Source organism: Heliangelus exortis, chromosome 5 (genome assembly GCF_036169615.1).
Source record: "Heliangelus exortis chromosome 5, bHelExo1.hap1, whole genome shotgun sequence".
NCBI classification, from domain to species: domain Eukaryota; kingdom Metazoa; phylum Chordata; class Aves; order Apodiformes; family Trochilidae; genus Heliangelus; species Heliangelus exortis.
This window is the reverse complement of record NC_092426.1, coordinates 26852434-26873651: the sequence shown is the minus strand read 5'-3', so window position 1 is coordinate 26873651 and position 21218 is coordinate 26852434. Positions and strand designations below refer to the sequence as shown.

The 21218-nt window shown below is 36.0% G+C and overlaps 1 protein-coding gene across 5 annotated transcripts in view; it reads right to left on the bottom strand.

Annotated features, from left to right (window-relative positions):
- Positions 1-1712: 1712 nt before the first annotated feature.
- The window catches only part of HEATR5A (HEAT repeat containing 5A), a 61807-nt gene continuing 42301 nt past the window's right edge, over positions 1713-21218 (bottom strand). For 2 of the 5 annotated variants that reach the window (XM_071746182.1, XM_071746185.1), the window contains 15 exons: positions 19611-19749; positions 19055-19237; positions 17990-18229; positions 17038-17219; positions 15372-15440; positions 14769-14948; positions 13143-13377; positions 12490-12738; positions 11730-11857; positions 10729-10876; positions 9751-10023; positions 7437-7661; positions 5362-5513; positions 3650-3863; positions 1713-3377 (listed from right to left, as the gene is read on the bottom strand). In XM_071746182.1, the coding sequence (XP_071602283.1) occupies positions 3076-3377; positions 3650-3863; positions 5362-5513; positions 7437-7661; positions 9751-10023; positions 10729-10876; positions 11730-11857; positions 12490-12738; positions 13143-13377; positions 14769-14948; positions 15372-15440; positions 17038-17219; positions 17990-18229; positions 19055-19237; positions 19611-19749 (2919 nt within the window). In that variant the 3' untranslated portion in view covers positions 1713-3075. The remainder of the gene's footprint in view (positions 3378-3649; positions 3864-5361; positions 5514-7436; positions 7662-9750; positions 10024-10728; positions 10877-11729; positions 11858-12489; positions 12739-13142; positions 13378-14768; positions 14949-15371; positions 15441-17037; positions 17220-17989; positions 18230-19054; positions 19238-19610; positions 19750-21218) is intronic. The other 3 variants (XM_071746184.1, XM_071746183.1, XM_071746186.1) reach the window with 3 other exon arrangements.

The window sequence follows — 21218 nt, the reverse complement described above, 5'->3', positions numbered from 1 at the left end:
TTCTGATAAACTTGCCAACTATCCTAGATCACTCCACCCCTCCTGCAATTGTCAGAGTCATTGTTACTGCTGTGGGAGTCCAACAGGAAAAATATCCCTTTGGAAATTCCAATTATTAACTGACTGTTACTAATAAAAAACCTGTTATACTTCCTGTGCATTTGGTAATCCTATTTTATGGTGATACGTGCATCATTTGACTGATGTTTCTCTCAGCCTGAAGAGAAAACTTACAGCACCTTGGAACAAACCAGATCAGTCTCAGACTTACTCCAGCCTACACAAAACTATTAGAAATGCTGCTTACTCAGATGGAGTGCTACAGACTTGTACCCAATTAAAACCACATTCCAACTGTGTGATGATTTTGCACTGTTTTGACTAATTCTGGTTTGCTGCAGTCAACAGAATGTTGTCTGCAAATAATTATTGCATGAAATACTGCATTCCATGATGTACTGGTATTTATATATATATATACACTTATATACACACAAGGTTAGGCATAGGCAGCACCTTTTGCCACCCAAAACCATTTAACTTTAAATATAAACAGTGGAAAACACAAAATAAACATGTATGTAGGTCACATGCTTCATTGCAAAGATGTTTTACTGGATGAAAATTTACTGGTGCTTGTAGAGAAACAGCATGGAAAACAATCAGCAAGGAGACACAGGACACAGAAAGCAGGATTGTTCAAAGCTAGACTTTTGTTTATGGCTAAACATATGTTTGGCTCTTTTTGTTTGGCTAAATGGAAAAGCCTGAATGCCAAGCATGCTTAAAAAACAAAGAATGGAATTAAAACCAGAACTGCTCTGAGGTCTTATTTATTTCTTCAGGAAAAAATAAATCTATGCAAGTTCCTTGAAAAAAAGCAAGACTGTATCAAAGATATCTGATATCTAAAAGCCAAATTCTTTTTATAACTGAAACAAATTATATCTGTGAGATTAATTTATAAAATATTATATGAATAGATTTACTTACAAGATTCAACTCATTATTTCAAATGCATATAATAAAGCACAACTCAGGACACAGTTATTTTTGCTGTGGATAAATTAATTATCTGGATTAATTAAGTTCACACATATGTCTTAATTTACAGTAGTAATTAAGAATTAGCAATGGTTCTCTTTACTGAGTCGTTTTTGTTTCTGTATTCAGAACACATAGATATGTTGAAAATAGTGCTTTTCCACATGTGGCTACATGACTTGACCAAGAAATGTCAAATCCCATAATTACAACACTTACCAGTGACTCAGCTGGGAGCCAGTAGCCCTCCAAGAAGTCTAGGACTGAACTCTTCTGAACTTTATGTTTTGCCTTGCTTGGTGTTCTTGCAATTTGAGCATTCTTCTTACAAGTTTTTGAGCAAAGTAGGATTTCATCAGATTACATAATAAACACTAAAATATTGTAGTGAAAAAAAGGTTAATGATGTTCTTATATGTAACAGAAAATGGAAAAAGTAGGTCACATACACCTATTTTAACAACTAACTTTCTCAGGATTATTTTGGGGCACTTTGATAGTAAACATGATATGAATTGCATGGAAAAGTTTCAAATGCTGTAGGAATCTATGATTTTCCAGAAGTAGCCTCAGAGGAAAAAAAAAAAACCAAAACCCCACGCATTTTCTTTCTGTTATGGAAGTCCTTGGAGCTCCTTTGCTATTTGGTGAAATTACTAAGACAAATCTTAAATGAAGAAAATTAGCTTTATTTATGTATATCAGAAAAATTAATTGTTAGAACTTTGGTCAAATGTTAATTCTGTACAATTTACAATTATATTTATATACAAAACTTATAATAAAATACAGTACATCACATTTTTCCTGAGTCCCGGTGTGTTTCTCAGTTATGTAAATATTTTTTCCATCTTCTTCTTTCTTTTAAGTAATTAAATTCAAGAAGTAAATACTATCCACAGTTTCATAGTGTTCGGTTTAGATAATACTGATATTAAGAATGAAGTTAATACACTATATGTAGAAAATACTTCATAACCATTGCAATTTTGGTTGTTATCTTTCTATATTAAAATATGTTCCTTGATAAAAATGTTAATTAAATACTCCTTACTATGAGTTTGTTGCACTTTATTTGACACAAGACAAGCTGACTTTAAATATATCCATCTCTCATTCTAGAGATACATAGATTTAGGTGAGTTGCATGTGTAGATAACTGATCATTTAAAGATCAGGAAACATCCACCCAGATAGAGGAGATGTCTGAATTGAGGCACAGTATCCCAAAACTGCTGTCCTGTCCTGGACAAGGTGTGGAAGCTTCAATTGCCTGCCTAGCACAATACAAAATTCACACCAAACGCATCCTGAAAAGTGAGACTATTTCAAGCAGAAAGGCATCAAGCCTGAGAATCCTTACATAGGCACAACAGTCCCACTGTGTAAAGCACTGTGGAGCCCTCAGAGAAGCAGCACTGTGGAGCTGCATTTCACAGCATGTGCTAACTCCTGGCCAGCTGCAGTAGTTGTTAGGATTAAAGCTATCCATATTACCTTCACTGAGCTGAATTTTTTGAGATAAAAAATAATCTAGTCTAAGGCTTACAAGGATATTTAATCTGTTTACTTAATGATGCAGTGTGCTAAATTAGTAATTAGGATAGATTACAACCTGCAAGTAATTTATGCCCCTGTTAAATCCAAAAAACAATCGGTGTAACTTATTCCTGAAAAACATAGATTTAAAACAAAATTAATTTCATTTAATGGCTAAGTGTGGGCTGCTCCCAAATGCATGATAAAGCTAACTATTTTTTTTTAATATAGGCATGTGCATTTCTGTTAATTTACTCTAAAATGAAGAGATAGAGGCTAGATGACCTGTGATAGATTTATTCATGGTGTTGAGAGGTGTTTAAGAAGTCTAACACCAACAGAAAGGTATATAGAGGGATGCTTTCTCTTAAATCTTTCTATAATTTTTCAGTGCAAACAGAAATCAAGTCATAGTGATCCTATCAGATTAGAAATAAAAAAGGACGATTTTTGCTATTGATACCAAATTGCATAAAGTAAAAATATGAGATTTTAAAGAAAATTTGTCTTTAGCTGAATGCTTGAACTTTTCCCAGGATTCTTTGCATGTTTAGCAGTCTTCACTTTGATGCTTTCTTGATTGCCTTTTACAGCTGACTCAAGCCTGGCTTTCATAGTTGGAGAAGAAGCCATTAGTTTTTTAAAAACTGATGAGTACTGTGGACCAATCTGCATCAGATTTTGCAAAGCAAACTCATGGAGATTTTTTGCTGAGTTTGTAGCAGAAACCAGGGCATTTTCATCCAAAAGAAAGGAAATAAGGATGGGAAGAAGGCAGGCCACCAAATGAGCACCTATAAACATGGAAAGCACAACTTAAACATACAGTTTTAAAAACACATTCAAATTCTCACTAGCAGTATTTCCCTAAGTTAATGTTAACACAAACTATAAAACTGAAAATGTTATTTGAACTTCATAGTAAAAACCAAAATTCTCATTAGTGATTTTCTTAGCAATTAGTGTTCAGGATTGGATTCCTCATGGTAGTTTGGTTTTAATTTGTTACCTATGGCAAATTTCAGCAGGTGTAATCCTTTGGATAAATGAAATGGAATTAACTTACGGTGCTCTTCCTCAGCAGTGGCTGTAAGTGCTGTAACCACCTTTATTCCCTCCTGAATGACTTGAAGTTCTGCAGCATTTTCAGGTTTTGCTTTTTCTGTTTCCTGCAATTTTCCTACAATGGATGGTGCTAAAGAATGAATATAAGGATATGACACAGTTTTGTTTGGATGCTGAAAGATGGAGTGCAGCAGCTGGTAGCATTTATACTGTACCTAAAGGGAAAAAAAAATTCGAGTTACAATGTATTATACTTAAAAATTACATGTCAGAGCATTTTAAAACTCACAGCTCGTCAGAAAAAAATTCATGAAAAACATGCCTCACAACTTGAAAATTCATCAGGATGTAAGCCTCTAATGAATAATACTCTGTAGGAGCATTATAACTTGAAATCAAATTCTTAAGATAAACTAGATCACGGTTTCTATTTCTTTCCACAGAGTCCTTCCTCTTTCTACATTTTTGAGTTAAGGAAAAAAATATTTTTGCATTAAGATCATATCTGAGTGATGATTTGAAAATATACTCTTTCTTGAAAAAATACAGCTGACTGAAAGTAGGTGCTTAAAATATAAGCATTACCTTTGTCAAACTGGAGGCACAATTAAAAAACGAGCCAAAAACGGTGCAGTAGCTTCCATGTCACTTGAAGTTAACAGGACCAAAACTATTCATGTTCCTACACAATTTCTGAAAGACTCTGATGCCAAAACACGTGTACATATGTTACATATGTAGAAGTGCATATTACCACTTTCTTGCAGTAATATTTGGTGTCCCTATTTCCTATCAGCAGTAACCACTGTTAATAATACCAGAAACGTATTATGTTTAAAAGTATTTTTTAAGAATTTAAAAGCAATTTCTCAAGTTAAAGGTAACTTATTTTTTTCATTACTACAAGAACATACACAGAGAAGATGCACTTTACAGTGAATTCTCAGTCAAACATGAAAACTACTGCACATCATTTTCAGAGCTAGACTTTCAGAGTAAGGAAGTCTCAACTCATAAAATAGTAACAGATAAGCTGTGGCACTATAATCCAAAGCCAATGTAAAAATATTCATACTAGGTCAGAACAAAGCTTTTATCTAGTTCAATATGCTGCCTCCAGCAGCAGCCACGAGCTGATTCATGGGACAGTACAAGTCAAGTACTTGCTCCAGCTCCCAAAGACCCACAGCTGAGGGTATAGTCTATACGACAAGGTAATATCTGTGTATTGAAGATAAAATGTACAAATAAAGTGAAAGAGGTGCCTGAAAAACTAGACATCTGTACTAATGCATAAAGGTCTGAGTCTGATGCAGTAAAAAAAAGAAAAAAAAAAATCAATCACAGGAATACAGAATTGTATTTCAGAAAAAAAAAAAAAAAAAAGATAAAACGCAGTGCTGGGCATGTTCTCGCTAACTACTTCAAACTGTGTTTTAAAATACAACAGATATAGTGAGGACAGTCTGGAGCCATGCAAAATCTTCCAGGGATTTGACCTGCTGTAAGTGACCCTGCTTTGGAAGGGGGGTTGGACTAGATGATCTAGAGGCACTAGAGGTGCCTTCCAACCTCTAAGTTTCTGTGATTCTGTGACAGAATTAACTGGAATCAATGCACAGAACAAGTAAAATGACCAAACAGAAAATAAGCTAAAATCCATTTAACATAACACTGATATTCTTATACTTACAAGAGGATCCTTATACTTACAAGAGGATCTTTTGAGGCAAGTGTTATTTTAAACTTTTCAATACAACGCTTTTGAAGGCACTCTAAGGTAGTAACTTCTGGATTGGTAGACATAATAAATACTGTAATAGCAGTAAGCAGGCTAACTTCATCAAATTCTAGAAGTCCATCTACTGTGAATAAAGTAAAGCAGCCTGTTAGATTTGAATTTAAAAAGTAATTCTATGAATTCAAGTGTTACAAGAGGTGGAATAGAAATACCTATGTCTACATTTTATCAGGAATGTCTTCTTTTAAATACATGACATTCTCTGGTGCACTGATATGGACTTTTAGTGTAATAAAGCCAAGGCCAAAGTGGGAATTCAGGAGTGGGTTTATGCATATTTAGAAGTAACAGCATACTCCTGTTCCATTGTTCCTCTGCATTAAGTATAATAAATGTATTTAAAGAGCTGGTATGACATATTAGGAGTGGTCAATGGCTTGATGTCCAAATGGAGACTAGTGACAAGTAGAATTCCTCAAAGGCTGCCACTGGGTCTGGTGCTTTTTAACATCTTTGTTGGAGACATGGACAGTGGAACTGAGTGCTCCCTCAGCAATTTTGCTGATGACACCAAGCTGTGTGGTGTGGCTGACACTCTGGAGGGAAGGGATGCGATCCAGAGGGACCTTGATAGGCTTGAGAGACAGGCCCATGCCACCCTCATGAAGTTCTACAAAGCCAAATGCAAAGTCCTGTACCTGGGTTGGGACAATCCCTAGCACAAAGAGGGGATGGGTGGAGAAGGGATTAAGAACACTCTTGAGGAGAAGGATTTGGGGCTGTTGGTTGATGAGGAGCTCAACAGGAGCAGGCAATGTGCACTTGCAACTCAGAAAGCCAACTGTATCCTGGGCTGCATCAAAAGCAGCATAGGCAGCTTGTTTGAGGGAGGTGATTCTCCTCTTCTAGGCTGCTCTTGTGAGACCCAACTGGAGTACTGTGTCCAGTTCTGGAGTCACTGACATAGGATGGACATGGAGCTCTTGGAGTGACTGACATAGGATGGACACAAATATGATTGTAGGACCGGAGAACCTCCTATGAGGACAGGCTGAGAAGGCTGGGGTTGTTCAGCCTGGAGAAGAAAAGGTTCCAAGGAGACCTTATAGTGGCCTTCCTGTACCTGGAGGGAGCCTACAGGAAACCTGGGGACAAACTTTTGACAAGGGCATGTAGTGATAGGACAAGGGGTAGTGGTTATTAAGATGGTAGAGAGTAGATTCAGGTTAGGAAGAAAAATCTTTATTGGTAGAGTAGTGAGACACTGGAGCAGGCTGCCCAGGGACGTAGTGGATGCCACCTCCCTGTAAGTGTTCAAGCCCCAGTTGGATGGGGCTTTGAGCAACCTGGCCTAGCAGGAGGTGTCTCTGCCCATGCAGGGGTGTTGGATCTTGATGATCTTTAAGATCCCTTCCAACCAAAACCATTCTATGATGATTAAAGTACAGCCTATTTTTAGAATTATATAAAATTTGTATTAGTAACATGTATTCTTTTGCTTTAACTTAAAAAACCTGGTACTATAAACAAAAGTTCCTACAACAAATTATGACTTAGAGATTAAGTGTAAGGAATCAAAAGTGCTACACAGTTGGGAAGCTGAAGAAGCAGAAACACAGAAAACTAACTTTAAGACAAAAATACTTTATCTTGAATTACTGTTTTAATACCCTTTGCTTCAACACCGACACTAATTCTTTGTGGAGAACCTGCCTGCAGTACAACTGTCTTTTATGCTAAGATGTACACTGAAGCCCTAACTTGTGCTTATTTCATTGTAGCAAGTAACTTCACTATATAATTGAAGAGTAAACTTGCTAACCTACATTTACACCTTTACAGATTATGACTTCTCATATGAACTGTAAGGATAAGACTGCAGTATATTTTCAACAGTGCACTTCAACAATAGCCAAATAATTCTCCTGTGACTAAGACAAAGGTCTTTTTTTAAGATATGCATGAATTTAATTAAAATTAAAGCAAACATCCTTCCACCCAAGCATTTTTTGTTTTTTAAACACATAAACCCAAAGTCTGTGTTTACCTTGATCCCAACAGTCAAGCACTGTGACCAAAGCACTACGCAGAAGATCAGTCCAAGCAGTCCGACTCTTCTCTGCTCGAGCCATTGGAGAAGACAAGAGCCCTTTAAGAGCTTGTAGAGATGCAGCAACTGTCAGAGGTAACTGCCCATCTTGCAATTTCACAGCAGTTTCTTTAAGTACTCCAATAATTAGGTACAAGATAGTAGGAAGAACTGAAACACTTCCTGTAAAACGAAGCAAATTGATTTCACAGATGTTAAAAAAATTTGAAGCATTTTTTTCTATTACCTTTTTAATTTGTAAACTTATCTTTTTTATTTATAGCTTTTTTTTTTAATTGCCTATGTGAATGGAGGCACTGGTCATTTGAATAAAGATTTGAAATACCATGTGACTTGCTATAGAAAACAAGAAGTCAGACTGCTTAAGTGAACTTAAAACTTTTCTTCCTTTAAATTAGCACTGCATATCTTTTCCTTGATGATTTTACAATATGAAGTGTGAAATTATTTCACGTTCAGAGAAAAGCAAGAATGGAAAGATCAGAGTGACTGAGAAGCAGAAACAGCTGTGGAAGTATACAAAGTACTGAATAGTAGAAAACAAATTACAAGCATCTAAGCATATTTTGCAACAAAGATCACACAGTGAAGGAAATTAACAGATTGTTCAGCTTACTGAACAGATCTTCATCTCTCCCTGAGAATCTGATAGTTGACCTGTCATAATAAGAGATTATTATAAATATTATTTTAAAAAAATAATGGGAGTAACTTGGCATAGCATTTTTGTGTATCCTTATGTCTTTGAATCTACTAGTAATACAGAATTCACATATTGGAGACCATCTAGAAAGCTGCATACTTATGTGTTGCTCCTGTTTGAAGTTCTGATTTAGCAAAGCAGAGTTAAACTTATGGCTTAATATGCTTATGTCCTTCTCTAATCAGCAAAATGTTTATGTCCTTAAGATTTTTAAGACACTGATGTTTTTGAGAGACCTGTTGAATAATGAGGGTCTCTGATATATGCATAAGTGTCTTCTGAACACTTTATGAACAGTCAAGTCTCTGAAAATTGACTGTTGGAATTGATTAGAAAGTGCAATTCACGAGCATCATTTATTTGAAAATTTTATTATGAAAGGTGCCTGAAGTAAGTCATTTATTATGACAGGTGCCTGAAGTAAGAGATATGGCAGTCACAGGACTGTAAGTTGAATTACATATTAAAGGGGAAAAACAATGCAATTCCACAAAAGAATACTCTACTATTTGATTATATGAGTTGACTTTTGGGGAGGTTTCCTTATTCAACTGACTTTATAAGCAAGCTTAAGCTCCTCATTTTAGTCCCCTGACTTAAATGCTTAATTTCTGAGTGTAATCTTCCCATCCTGCCTGATCCTGAAAAGTTAATAGTTTGTGAAATAACTTGAACAGCTAAAGACAAAAAGTAAAACAGGGAGAAAAGAAAAATCACAGATTATTTTTAATAAAAGATAGTTGCCCTTGAGTCTAAATGATGCTGTGTTCACTTCCTTTTACTTTGAACTGATAAATAATGAGGTGCAGATTAAAAAAGGAAATCAGACCATCACTCTACAATGACAGCAAGAGCTGCCTGCTATTCCATCTGGTAACCCCAAAAGAAGAATCTTATAATGGAGAACAAGCCACGAGAACAGAATAAATTTCCCAGGCTTGTAAATGCAAAAATCTGCATAGGGTGTAACACAGATTCCTAAGGTGGGAACAGAGGAGTAGGGCAGGAATGGTTTGTAGGTGTGGCTCTAAAATCATATGTATGACCACAATATTGAGGGGGGGCAGGGACAACCATCTTAAAGACCCAAAATGAATCACAAGTAAAAGTCAACTAATCTCAGAAATCAATCATAATTCCTTACAGTGGTTTCCTAATGTTCAAATGATGGTTTTAGTGAGAGGTAACATGATACATTTCCCTTTTAAATTGAACTTATATCTGCATTATAAATTCCAGAATAGACAATTTAAATTGAATAGAATCACTTTTTTTTTTTTTTTGTACACTTCCCTGTACAAAATGAATTTATTAATTGCACTGCTAGATGTAGGAGGAAAAGAAAAACGACTCCTTTAATTGCTTCAGTTTTGTTACTTGTTTTGTAACCTGACAGTCAGAAACATAATTAGAACAGCAAACTGTCACAAGCAAATCAACTAAACTTGCTGCCAGATTTATTCAGCTGAGAAAATCAGGTAATAACAAGGGGGCTCAGAAGAGCCCAATAATTTTACATTAATCTTTCAGTGTGATGCAATGGCATACCTTCAGGAGAGCAGATTGCAGGAACATCAGAGAGAATAACTAATGCTGCTGCTACTAGTCTGCTTCCATCTTCTGACAATAACAAATGATTTCCAGATTGAACAGCAGGGCTACAAGTTAATTTAGGGTTGAGCTGGGGGAGCTGTCTGACAAGAATACAAACACACAACTCCAGTGTAGCGAAGACCAACGATTTCCCAGGCACCAGCCCTCCTGTATCTTTGCCTTCTCCAAATTCTGGTAACGTTTCCTTTTCAGCAGCACCATCATCAACTAAAATAAAAAGAAGAAATAAGGCTGAAATCTGCAGGCATCCTTGTTTCCAGAGAGTTTACTACTTATGACTGCTTCATTGCCAACTGATAATTTTGGTACATACATCGTGTATGCATATGTGTTCAAGTTTCTGCTGGGAAACATCCATCCTTCTGAATAAGCAAATTTTGAACCATCAAAAAGAAAAAAGGTATATGCAATAGACTCAGATGTACAACATGCTGAGGCACCGTGTCAATATGACGTGTCAGCTAATATAAGTGTTTTGTTTCTTTTCCCAGTTCTTTTCTTTTACAAAAAGAACTGCAGGAAGTTACAAAGGAACTAGTGGAGTCTGGCTTGTAACAGCTGTCTGAGCTGAGTCTTTCCATTGCTCCGCCACAGCTGATGCCAGCTTTTTCTTTCACTAAGATTCCTCCATCCCTAACACCACAGAAGACTATGGCAACTGCAGTTTCTCCAGTTTTTCTCCTCATTTCATGCCCTTTAGTCACCACCAAAACCACCTGCTATCTACCATACTACCTGAATTTCTTATGTCAGGCACTTGAACCGACTTGGGTAAACCGAGGTGAGTCACTAACTGTTGAAATACTTCAATTAAGATGTATCTTGGAATACCATCTTCAAGAATCCACTTTTCCAAGAAAGAATTGCTTTAACCCTGATAATATGTATTCAACACCTCATACATTACGGTACCTTCTGCACTTCTCCGCTTTTCCTTCACATGTTCCTGAGCTGCAAAAAGAATCAGCCGAACCACTTCAAGGGCAGCAAGCTGGATATCAGGTGATTCTCTGGTTAGTATCAGTCGATGTAAAACATTCAGCAGCTCTACACTTAACTCCTAGAGTAAGAAAAACGCTTAGTATTTCCCCATTTTAATAACAGAAATTTTAGGAACATGATAATATTTGTTAAAGCCAATGTATTCCTCTTACAATCTCACTGAACACAGTATAACTGATACAAGCACACGAGATGGCATTGCCTCCAACCTCTAGCTCCTAAGCTCCCAGTAGCAGCAGTCTTGCTCAGTTCTCCCAACAAAACACCAATCACACTAATTCAGAGACTTATCTCTTAAAACTTATCACTTAAAACTACTGAAAACCCCAAGCAGTTTTCATTTTACGGCTTTTTAACTCTTGAAGGTGGGGATCGTACATTGTATCCCTCCTACATTATATGTATTTTCTTGGACAGAGCACCAGTAGTCAGAAGAATTTAGGCAGGTCCACAGACTTTATCGATAACTTTTGCTGTGTTAGACAGTTGCACAGCACACAGAATGGTACAAAGTTTAATATAAAGGAAAAAAATGTAAGAATTTTGAAATTACTACATTGTTTTAGGATCACTGGGGTGTTGCAGTTTTTTTGGTTTTGCTTTTCTTCCTCCACCTAATACCACTTTTATCATCTTCAAGATTTTCAACAGATTTAATTGAACTGTCTCTTGACAGAGAGATTACTCTAATTAATTCTTCCTGATAAAATGTCCCAAGTTCTGTGCCCCTCATTATCTTCTTACAGGTTCCATGTTGTGCTTTTTTTGCTCTCTTCCCTGTATAGCTTTGGATTTTGATAAAGCATATGATCTACCTACTACTTCCGTGTTATTCCTGGATATATACTATAAACTTTTCAAACTAAAATCATTCCTTAATTCTGAGGGGCTTTAGATCATTCAGACATTACCTGATCACCACCTATTTTTGACCTTGGCCACGGAACATCAAAGAGTGCCTGAAGGGCACGTAAGCAGGCAATAATGTTCTCCATTGCTGCATCTGATCGAGGAGAGCAGAGAAATTCCACACTAATTCCTGTAAGCATCAGAAGAACAAAACATATATGCTTGAAATTTTAAGATGTAGTTTTGTAGTAGTTTTGGCTATTAACATAAATTTAAAAATAGAGCAATTTCAGAATAAAAACACAAGGGCCAATGAATAGGCAGACAATTTGTAATGAGTATATAACAGAATATTTGCCAAATCAGACTGATTTGTATAATAGAAGGAAAAAATTGAGAGAGTAATATTAGTTCACAAACTCAAAGATTAAGGTTTTATCCTCCCATTTACAAAAATGCTCAAGATCGCAGCTACCACAACTGGATCACCAGCAGGAAGTTACGTAAAATTAAGCTGTGCCTGTAGTGCTACAACCACAATAAAATTCCACCCCTAAACTTGGATGTTTATGAGCAGAGTAGTAAGCACTTGCTTAGGACTTGTTTAGCTCACATTGAGTGCTTTTTTCTACTACATTTGGGAAAACACAGTACAGTTTTCTGACTAGGACTTAAAATTCTTCTGATTATATATTTTTTCTACGAGATGCAATATTCAATGATGCAGTTAAAAGTAAATAATTAAATATTTGTTTGCTAACTTTTGTCTATTAGCATGACATTTTGGGTTACAGCATCTAGACAGATTATGCACTTACTAACCCAAAAGAAGATGAAATCTGTCAGTATTCACATCCTCAGGAGATTTCACCAAGGGCCTGGTAGAAGAATCTTGACACATTGTAGTTGGGGTGACAGGTCTAGAGAGATTAGTAACTCCATCATCAGGATCAACAATGATGAAACCTGTGCTAGTAAGCCATAATGCTGTAGCATAAAGAATCAGTGCCCAGGAGTTGTAGTAGTGAGGTCTGGCACTTTCAATCGTCTCTGCTGTACAAAATGTACACCCTACAAGAAGAGAAGTTATAATTTTAAGGATGTGATTTATTTTTAGCTATCATATTTTCTCATTCTTATAAATTCTCTCTTCGTTGAAATTATATTTCCTTTATTTTATATATGACTATTTTTTAAAAACATGCAGTATTAAAGTTCAAGCTAATGAGACTTCTTTGGATAGTACCTTTTCCTTCTTTCAACCATAAAATTAACCAACAAAGAATACCAAACAACTTTTCCTATCAGTGAAGCCTCTGTTCTCAAAAGCAGTGTTCCTCTTTAGATAGGTACACAGGTATGCATACTCTCTGTACAATTTAATCTTAACTGTGATCTTAACACAAATCAGCTGGGACATTAATGATGTGTACTTACAAGTGACCTTTGAAAATACAGTTGGTTTGCTTTCTTACCTTCAGCAGGAAGTCGTGATGCGTACTCTGAAGGCAAAGTTAAGAGAGCAAAATCTTGAAGTGCAGCAAGCCAGAGCTTGCTCAGTGTTCCAAGATCTGCCTGTACTAAGTCCAGAAGTCCACTGGCTGAAGATATTACATCTCTGTAGCCTTCTTCTGCAGAGTTTGTGATGTTTAAGTGGTGATTGTGTGTATCACTTTGACTTTTCTGCTTTTCAACTGCAACAATGTAAACCTGTTTATATATTCGGAAAAAAAAAAATTGTAAATATTAACACAGAAAACTACTGTGACCATTTGCATCACTTTCAGTTGAATGGGCAGGAGGTTTCCTAGAATTTATTCCTGCTTCAAGTCCAGTAGGCATGCAAGAACAAACATGTGTTTTCTAAACCGTCTCAATCCACTCCCTCTGCTAATCTTGATGCAACAGTCTCAGTAAAGAGTCCTTACTAAAATTCCAAAAACTAGAAGCAGTAGATTTCCCTGCTTGTAAAAATTAATATATTACTTGCCTTGCTTCAGTTTCCAAACAAGCCCTGTTATAGTTATAGCAAAAAGACTGAAGAACTTATTGACAAATAATATAATAATGGCCCTGAAACGACAGTCAAATAATTCGTAACTCTACTGTAAACTGTTATGACATATTACATGTGCAACCAACTCCTCAAAGCTATGTATTACTTTTTGATAGCAGTGAAGAATGAAGAGTACAGTGATGCATCATTTGCAAAATTCGGGTGTTACCATCAGTAGGGTAATTCCAGAATGGTATTTGCCTAGATGCCTCTCTAGTTATTGAAAAAGACAGGTTTGAAAATGTTTCAGACCAGTATCGCTCTTTGGTCTCTCCAAAATGTTTCTGGAGGGAAGCTCTCCCCCTTAAATAAAAACATTTCCACTTATTAGCTTTTCTGCAGCAGCTTTCCTATTTTGTCAATATCCTTTTTCAGGTATGGAAGCTAGAGTTTGGTATGTTTTTCTACAAATGTTCACATAAAAGTTAACTATTGCCCACTTTCTTCTTCAAAGTAGTTCCCTGGTTATACACAGAAATATCATATTAACTACAGAACATGCTCATATTTAGCTGGTTATCAATTGGCAGCATGCAAGGGCATAATCAGTGCTTTCTAAGACACATCTTCTAGAGATTATGTATGTTGTTCACATTTTTTATTTTAAAATATCTAACCTTGCATTTATATATGTTAAAACGGGTATTCATGAGAGCTGACTTTAAGGCAGTTAACCAGTGCAGTAATGAACTGAACTTAAAAGAACTACCTATAGCAAATTAACTGCCAACAGACAAGGAGAAAAATTACACCTATTTAAAATGGTATGTTCAGCTGACCATCACACCCATTTATAATACACCATTTAAAGCTAAATATTGGAATATCAGAACATGTTAAGAAATTAATTTTTCTTAAGTTCAATACAGTCTAACAAGCAGTGCCTTTGTCAAGTTTACAAAGTCCATGCATCAAAGAAAAGCAAAGGGCCAGCAAATTCTACTTAATGAAGAATATAAGAAATTCCTGAAACCATTCAGTCTGAAAGGATCTAACTCACCTTCCAGATACCAAGTCTATCATTGCACAGTTGTTTTACACTAACCTCTGCCCATGCTTTAAGCACAGCAAGTATCTCCATAGTCGAGGTGCTTTCATTGTATTGTTGACTTAGTGCTTCTTTCCCAGCCTGCACTTTGACCAAAGATGACACAAGCAACTGGTGAACTCTTCGAAGGTCATTAAGATCACTTACTACCCCACTTGCTATCCAGGCACTGCATACCTAGTGTTGTAAAGAAGAAATAATGAGAAACAGAGCCAAACACCACTGGATACTCTTTTGGAAGACCAGATTTAATTTCTATTGAGATACAGTTACTCTCAAATAATAATGTTAAATAACATAACAGTTAAATGTCATATATATGTAAGTAATGAAATCCAAAAACATTAGATGAATGTCAAAAATAACAGCCAAAGCATCAACTGCTACAAAGTTTTTCAGAAGATTTTAAACTGCAATAAATCTTATAAAACAGAAGTATTATATATGTTCTTAATACAGAAGTAACATGGGTGACATTATTCTGTGTGCACTGAGGATTTGAGGCTAGATGAGTTATTTCATTTTTTTGGGGGGGCGTATCAAGCCAAAATAAAATTTGAGAGGGTCTATTACCTAAGACTTCAGACTTTCAAAACTTGCCTGACATGCTTTTGCTGTGACATCAGGAGGAGTTTCAGGAGCAAAGGCAGGCCTAAGTGCTGCTCCAACCTACAGAGAAATTATACAAGATTTAATACATAACGAACAATTAACTAAATAATTACTTTTTATAAGCAGGCTCTGTTGCAGTTTTCCTTTATAAAGCATGGGTTCCTTTTCCTACTTCCACAGATTCTTTCAGTGAAGTTAAAGAGCAGGGAGACAGAGTCATACTTTTATTGTTTTCTTTTGTTTACATTGGAGACATGATTCTCTTTGAGAGGGATGTTCAAAATTGATTCTATTTTTTGCAGTCTAAAACTGAAACAGAAGTCTCTTCTTTCCTGAACTCTTGACTTGATTAGTAGCCCTCAAAAGAAAGAGTTTTCCAAACCAGTTTTCCAAAAGGCTTTCAAGACACCTAATGAGTGACATTTCCTTACTCAGAAAGAGCACAGATTTAAGGAAACAAACAACGGAAGTTGGTCAGTTTTGCAAAGTGAATGAAGAGTAGAGCACAAACCCCATTTGCCTAATAAAGAACACAAACATATACTTCCCAGGTTGCAACCTGGACAGTTGAGGTACCTACTCTCCCTACTGAAAGCTATTTCACTAATGTCAAAGAAAATTGCCCTTGTGGCTTTAGCTGATTCCCAAAAATGCAGACTTAAGTTTGATACTATTTGGGATGAAAGTTCTGAGAGCAGCAAAAGTACTACAGATATAGGTTTGTGAAAACAAGTGAAGAACAGTTGTTTTTAACAACTTTTAATGACAGTTTCTTAGGACCCCCAAAGCACAGACTTCCTCTAAAGAACTTGCTGGAAAATATATACCAGATATTTTTGGTTATTGTTATGGAAAAAAAAAATTACAAGAAAAAGCCTAGATATATAACTGCTTACCATCTCTTCAGCTTCTGTAAAACAGTTAATGAGAAGATCTATGCATAGAATTAACAGAAACATTTTAAGGGTTGTGAAGTTTAAAAGGACAGTTATGAGCTCTACTTGTGACCTGTTTGACGGTTTTGCACAGCAAGGACAGAGGGTGTTATTTTTTTCCCTTGGTAGTTCCTGACTAGGTCAAGGCACTTCTTTCCCACTAAGAATAGAACTCCAATGGCAAAAGCAAGATAAAAGTGGATTAGAATATCTTCAGTGTCAGGATATCTCAATCTCTATGAGAGAAAGTGATCTGACTTACTCTATGCCTGCTAGAAATTGAAGAATGGGAGCCAGATGAGGCTTAACACAGCTGCCTGTCCTATTTAATGCAAGTGTAGTCAAGAATGCAAAATGATGACAACTTTTCTGTAAGTCTCAACCAATATTTAACCACAGACCTTGTGAGTATAGTCCATGTTTTTACCTCCTCCAGTTTATTTATTGGCCAAAATCTAGTTTGATCTCTGGTGTGCAAACACTAAATTCTAAGTCGAGTTTTAAATGATTGCTGTTTCTACTGTTTCTTTGGGCTAAACGACTATATGCCTACTGAAAAGATGCTTTCTAAGGAAGTTCAGTCTGAAGAAATAAGTAACAGTTTCACTAACGAGCTCACTGAAACCAAATTCTTAGCACTAGGCACTGCAAACACCAAATTTCTATCAGCAATTAACTGTAACTCTAAGCTTTTCTGAGTTATTAGCAATGGTGCTTACATTGGCTTGATACTGCTCCAGAATGACATGACCTGGAAACTCTGGTTCTGGAATAGCTGCAAACTTCCGAACAACAATGAGCAATGTTTGAAGCCCAGAAAGACGAAGTTGATCACTGTGATCTGTGGCTGCCATAAAAGCCATACGGATCAAGTCAGCTAAATGCAATACCAAAAAGTCACCTGATGAGAAAACAGAAATAAAAAAAATAAAATAGCTTTATTAAATTCAGATTTAGACATATTACATTTTAGAATATATATATATTTTCCAACATTTTCAAAAGGTGTATTGTAAATTTTACCTTACTGCATATCAAGGATTTACAAGAATCTTACACATACAACAATCTTATTGGACGCCTTATGCTAGCTGATCTAGGCTCCTTTCCATTTGAATATGAAAAAAAAAGTATTTAGAAATATATTTATGTACAAGGTGATTTTCTAAAAAGAATTCTGAGGAAAACACCTCCTGATAAACAGAGCAAGGTACTGAAAATTGATGCGGTGGTTCTACTGGCAGTTATGTGAATTATGGAAAGAAAAAAAAGTGGAGTTGCTTAGCCATATTCCTGTATATCAAACTGTGATGTAGGCTGATGCCAGCTACCACTTCTGATTGCCAATGCTTATGCAGAAAAATTGCTTTCCTATGCATATGCTATAGTACTATAACCAGGAAACCAGAAAAAGTGAGTGTAAATGCTGTGGTGATAATATTTTGGCAAATAAAATGTGTGTACTATAGTACACAAATATTAGTGTACTAATATTTTGGCAAATAAAAATTGCTAGACCTTAATAAATACAGTTTTCTAAACAGACTTACAAGAGGTTTCAGTGATTACAAACAACAAATTTATGATGAATTTTATTAAGACGCAAACAGCTAACATTTATTTTAAGCGTACATCGCATTCTGTAAAATTCTTCCAGTGCTTAACACATACCTCTTGAATCACGTTGTTTTCTTTCCTGAGCCAAAGTTATGTCAAAATGTGCACTTCCTGCATTTTCACACTGGCTTATAATTTTACAAACACACTCTGCAGCAAAAACTCTGGTAGACCATCGTGGATTCCTGAACGGATGGAACCTCTCATCGCTGTCAGATGTTAGTACAGATACATCATCCCCTTTGGCAGTTTCCTCTTCTTGAGTGGTATCTACTGAAGCTACTGCATTGAAATCTGTATTTAGGACACAGGGCAGTGGGAAAGGGGAGAAGAAATAAAAGTATTCTTTCTTGCTGTAACTGAAAACTACAGCAGGACTCTCGAGAAATTCTCCCCAAAGTCCATCTCTAGCCCCTGGCTCACTGTGACTCCCTTCAATCTCCATGTCTAATAGAAAAATGCTAGAATCAGAAATAAAATATATAAAAAAATTAAATCATATGGTTGATATTACTTGTTGGAAGACAAGTTCAATACCATGAAGGTAAATGAAGAAGAGGTGCAGTGAAAAAAGTGAAAGGAAAAAAAACCAAGCCCAACCTTTAAGATTTAAATCAAAAAAGTTTGTATTCCAGGCATAAGAAAGTAATCTTTTTCCCACACAATATTCTGCACAGTAACTAATTTTATCTGCTCAAGAGTTTCATCATGATATAGTGAGCCTGCATAATTCCTATCATTAATAGAAGAGAGAGTCTAAATATTTCTCTTGTAGGTAATTGCACAGGGTTCACAGCTTAAATATAATCTGCACTTCCACTTCTGATATAGAAATAAGTTAATGTTAGGACTATAAATCAACAAGAATATGAACAGGCAAGACATACTAAAATGTTTACAAAAGCTTGTTCAATAGGGAAAAGGCAATAAGAAGGGACAAAATCATATTCTTTCTGAAAGAACTAAGTCAGGGTGTCCAGTGTTTCAATATTAAGGATGACAATACACTTCTTAAATGTCAGTCATTGAAGAAACAAGAATACTTTCCCTCAGTGACACACGGGACTGCTGCAGGCCTTATTTTCATTGTGATCTCAACTGAAGTGTATTAGGACTTACCAGCTGAGGCAGCAAGAACATCTTTACAAAGCTTCAGCCAGAAAGAGAGCTTTTCTACTGCCATTGAAGTAAGCATATGAGTCAGAGTTTCTTTGATATCTCTGCACAATCTTTGATCCAGTTCTTTGTCCAGCAGGCCCAGCAATGCCCCCTCCAGGCCTATTTCTCTGATGTTAACATCTGCTAAGAACAAAGTTTGTGAGCTGAGTGCTGTACACCACAAAACTGCAGAAGCAACCACAGAAACCTCACTGAAGGTTGCATGCAGAGGATCTTGTGAACAATTACCTAGCTCTGAAATACTTTTGCAATAATAGCATTATTTGCTTTAATACCATATCTAAATAATCTGAATACAAAACATACTTTGAACTTTCATGGGAACATACTAACAACAGGAAGAAAATTACCCCAGGGGAAAAACAAATCGAATCCTCAAAGCCTCATCCAACCTGGCCTTGAACACTTCCGGGGAGGGTGTAGTTTTCATACCAATAGTAGAGTATGTTTAAAATTCACTATCAAGCTCTCTGATCTCTGAACTTCAATATATTACCTGGAGAAAAATCTTCTCTGCTTTCTTTAACCAATGCAACAGCATATTCCGATACCTCTGCAGCTTCTCTTTGCACCAGCTGACGCAAGCAAGCTACCACTGCACGCCTCAGTAACAAGTATGAGCTACAGAGATTCATCTGAAACATGCAAGAATAAAAAGTAAAAGGGGTAACAAACCTTCATAGTAATACCTCAGTAAGGTTGGTATTTTCTGAATAATTGCTGTTATAACAAGTCTGTTAAGTCAGCGTCGTCTAAGTGATGAATTGATGTTATTTTTTTCCCCAAGGCCAAATGAAAGGTTATCAGTACTTTTAACATTTTCCCTCCAAGGGTAACTTACAAGACTAGTTTGGGGCCAGATCCAGCTCCCATTCATACCAGTAAAAAGAATCCCATTAACTTCAGCAACAGCTGAATCTGTGATCCCAGGAAACAATTAACTCTTTTCTTTGACTACAGGGTATATACAAGGGGATTGAAAACTCAGTGCAAGAGAAAATTTCTCAAATCATTCTCAGATGTAACTAGAGAAATGCCAGTGTAACCAAAGGTGTGACAGTCATCAGACTTTAGTAAATCTGAACTCCATGCATGAAAAGAAGTTTATAATAAAGGGCAGAGGGAACACTGCTGCAATTTCATTACAAAAAAATATTGTAGACTGGGATTATATTATTAAATGATGTTTTAGGAGAGGCGAGAGAAAGGACTGAGAGCTACTGGTGAATGTATCACACTGAGACAGGTCATCTCTCCTGAGCAGTTTCTAGCAAAAAAGTCTATAGCAGCACCCAATTTTAACACCACCAGGCCAGTATTTTTTTTTCCATACTGAAAAATACAAGATAAAAGGTTCATTGCTACAGGAACAAGAAAAACACTTTAAAAACCCAAGACAGAGTGGAGCTTTCTGATTTTTTTTCCTTGCTTTACAATTCTAAGAACATTCTGAAGGTGATCCAGAAGATACAGTGAACTAGCTGTGTGGCCAGACAAGATGGCTACACCAGGATTTCTGCAGGTTTTTGGGTTTTTTTTAATATATATATTAAGCTTAGGCTATCATCAAAAAGATTATTCTCTTAAACTAAGAAACTGTGTACTCTAAGATGTCTCCACCCTTAAAATAGACAGGGCTGAGTGTCTGCTGCAGGGAAACCTTGCAGTAAGATCATGCTCCTGATTTGTCAGCAAGAGGTCAATATATTTTAGTAAAAATGAGTAATATAAATTAGTTAACATTCAGTTAAAAAGCACAACTTAAGGACAAAAAAGAACTAAGTTATTTCAGCTTTGTTACATTAACAAAACTCTTAATCTTCCAAATTTCTATGGATTCACATGAATCAACAATATTTAAAATTACATATTTAATACACATCAAGATTTTATCTCTGCATAATTTTGCTAAAAGAAAAGAAACCTGAATCAATAAGCATGTCTGCAAGACACTTTAATTGAAAATTTTAAAACAAGTGAGGCTTTTATGCAACAACTATGCAAGCAGGCTACACATTCTACTGCAAGTTGGACATGCATCAACTGCGTGCTCATTTTTAATACGGAAAACCCAGATGATCCAATTCAGGATACTGAATAATGC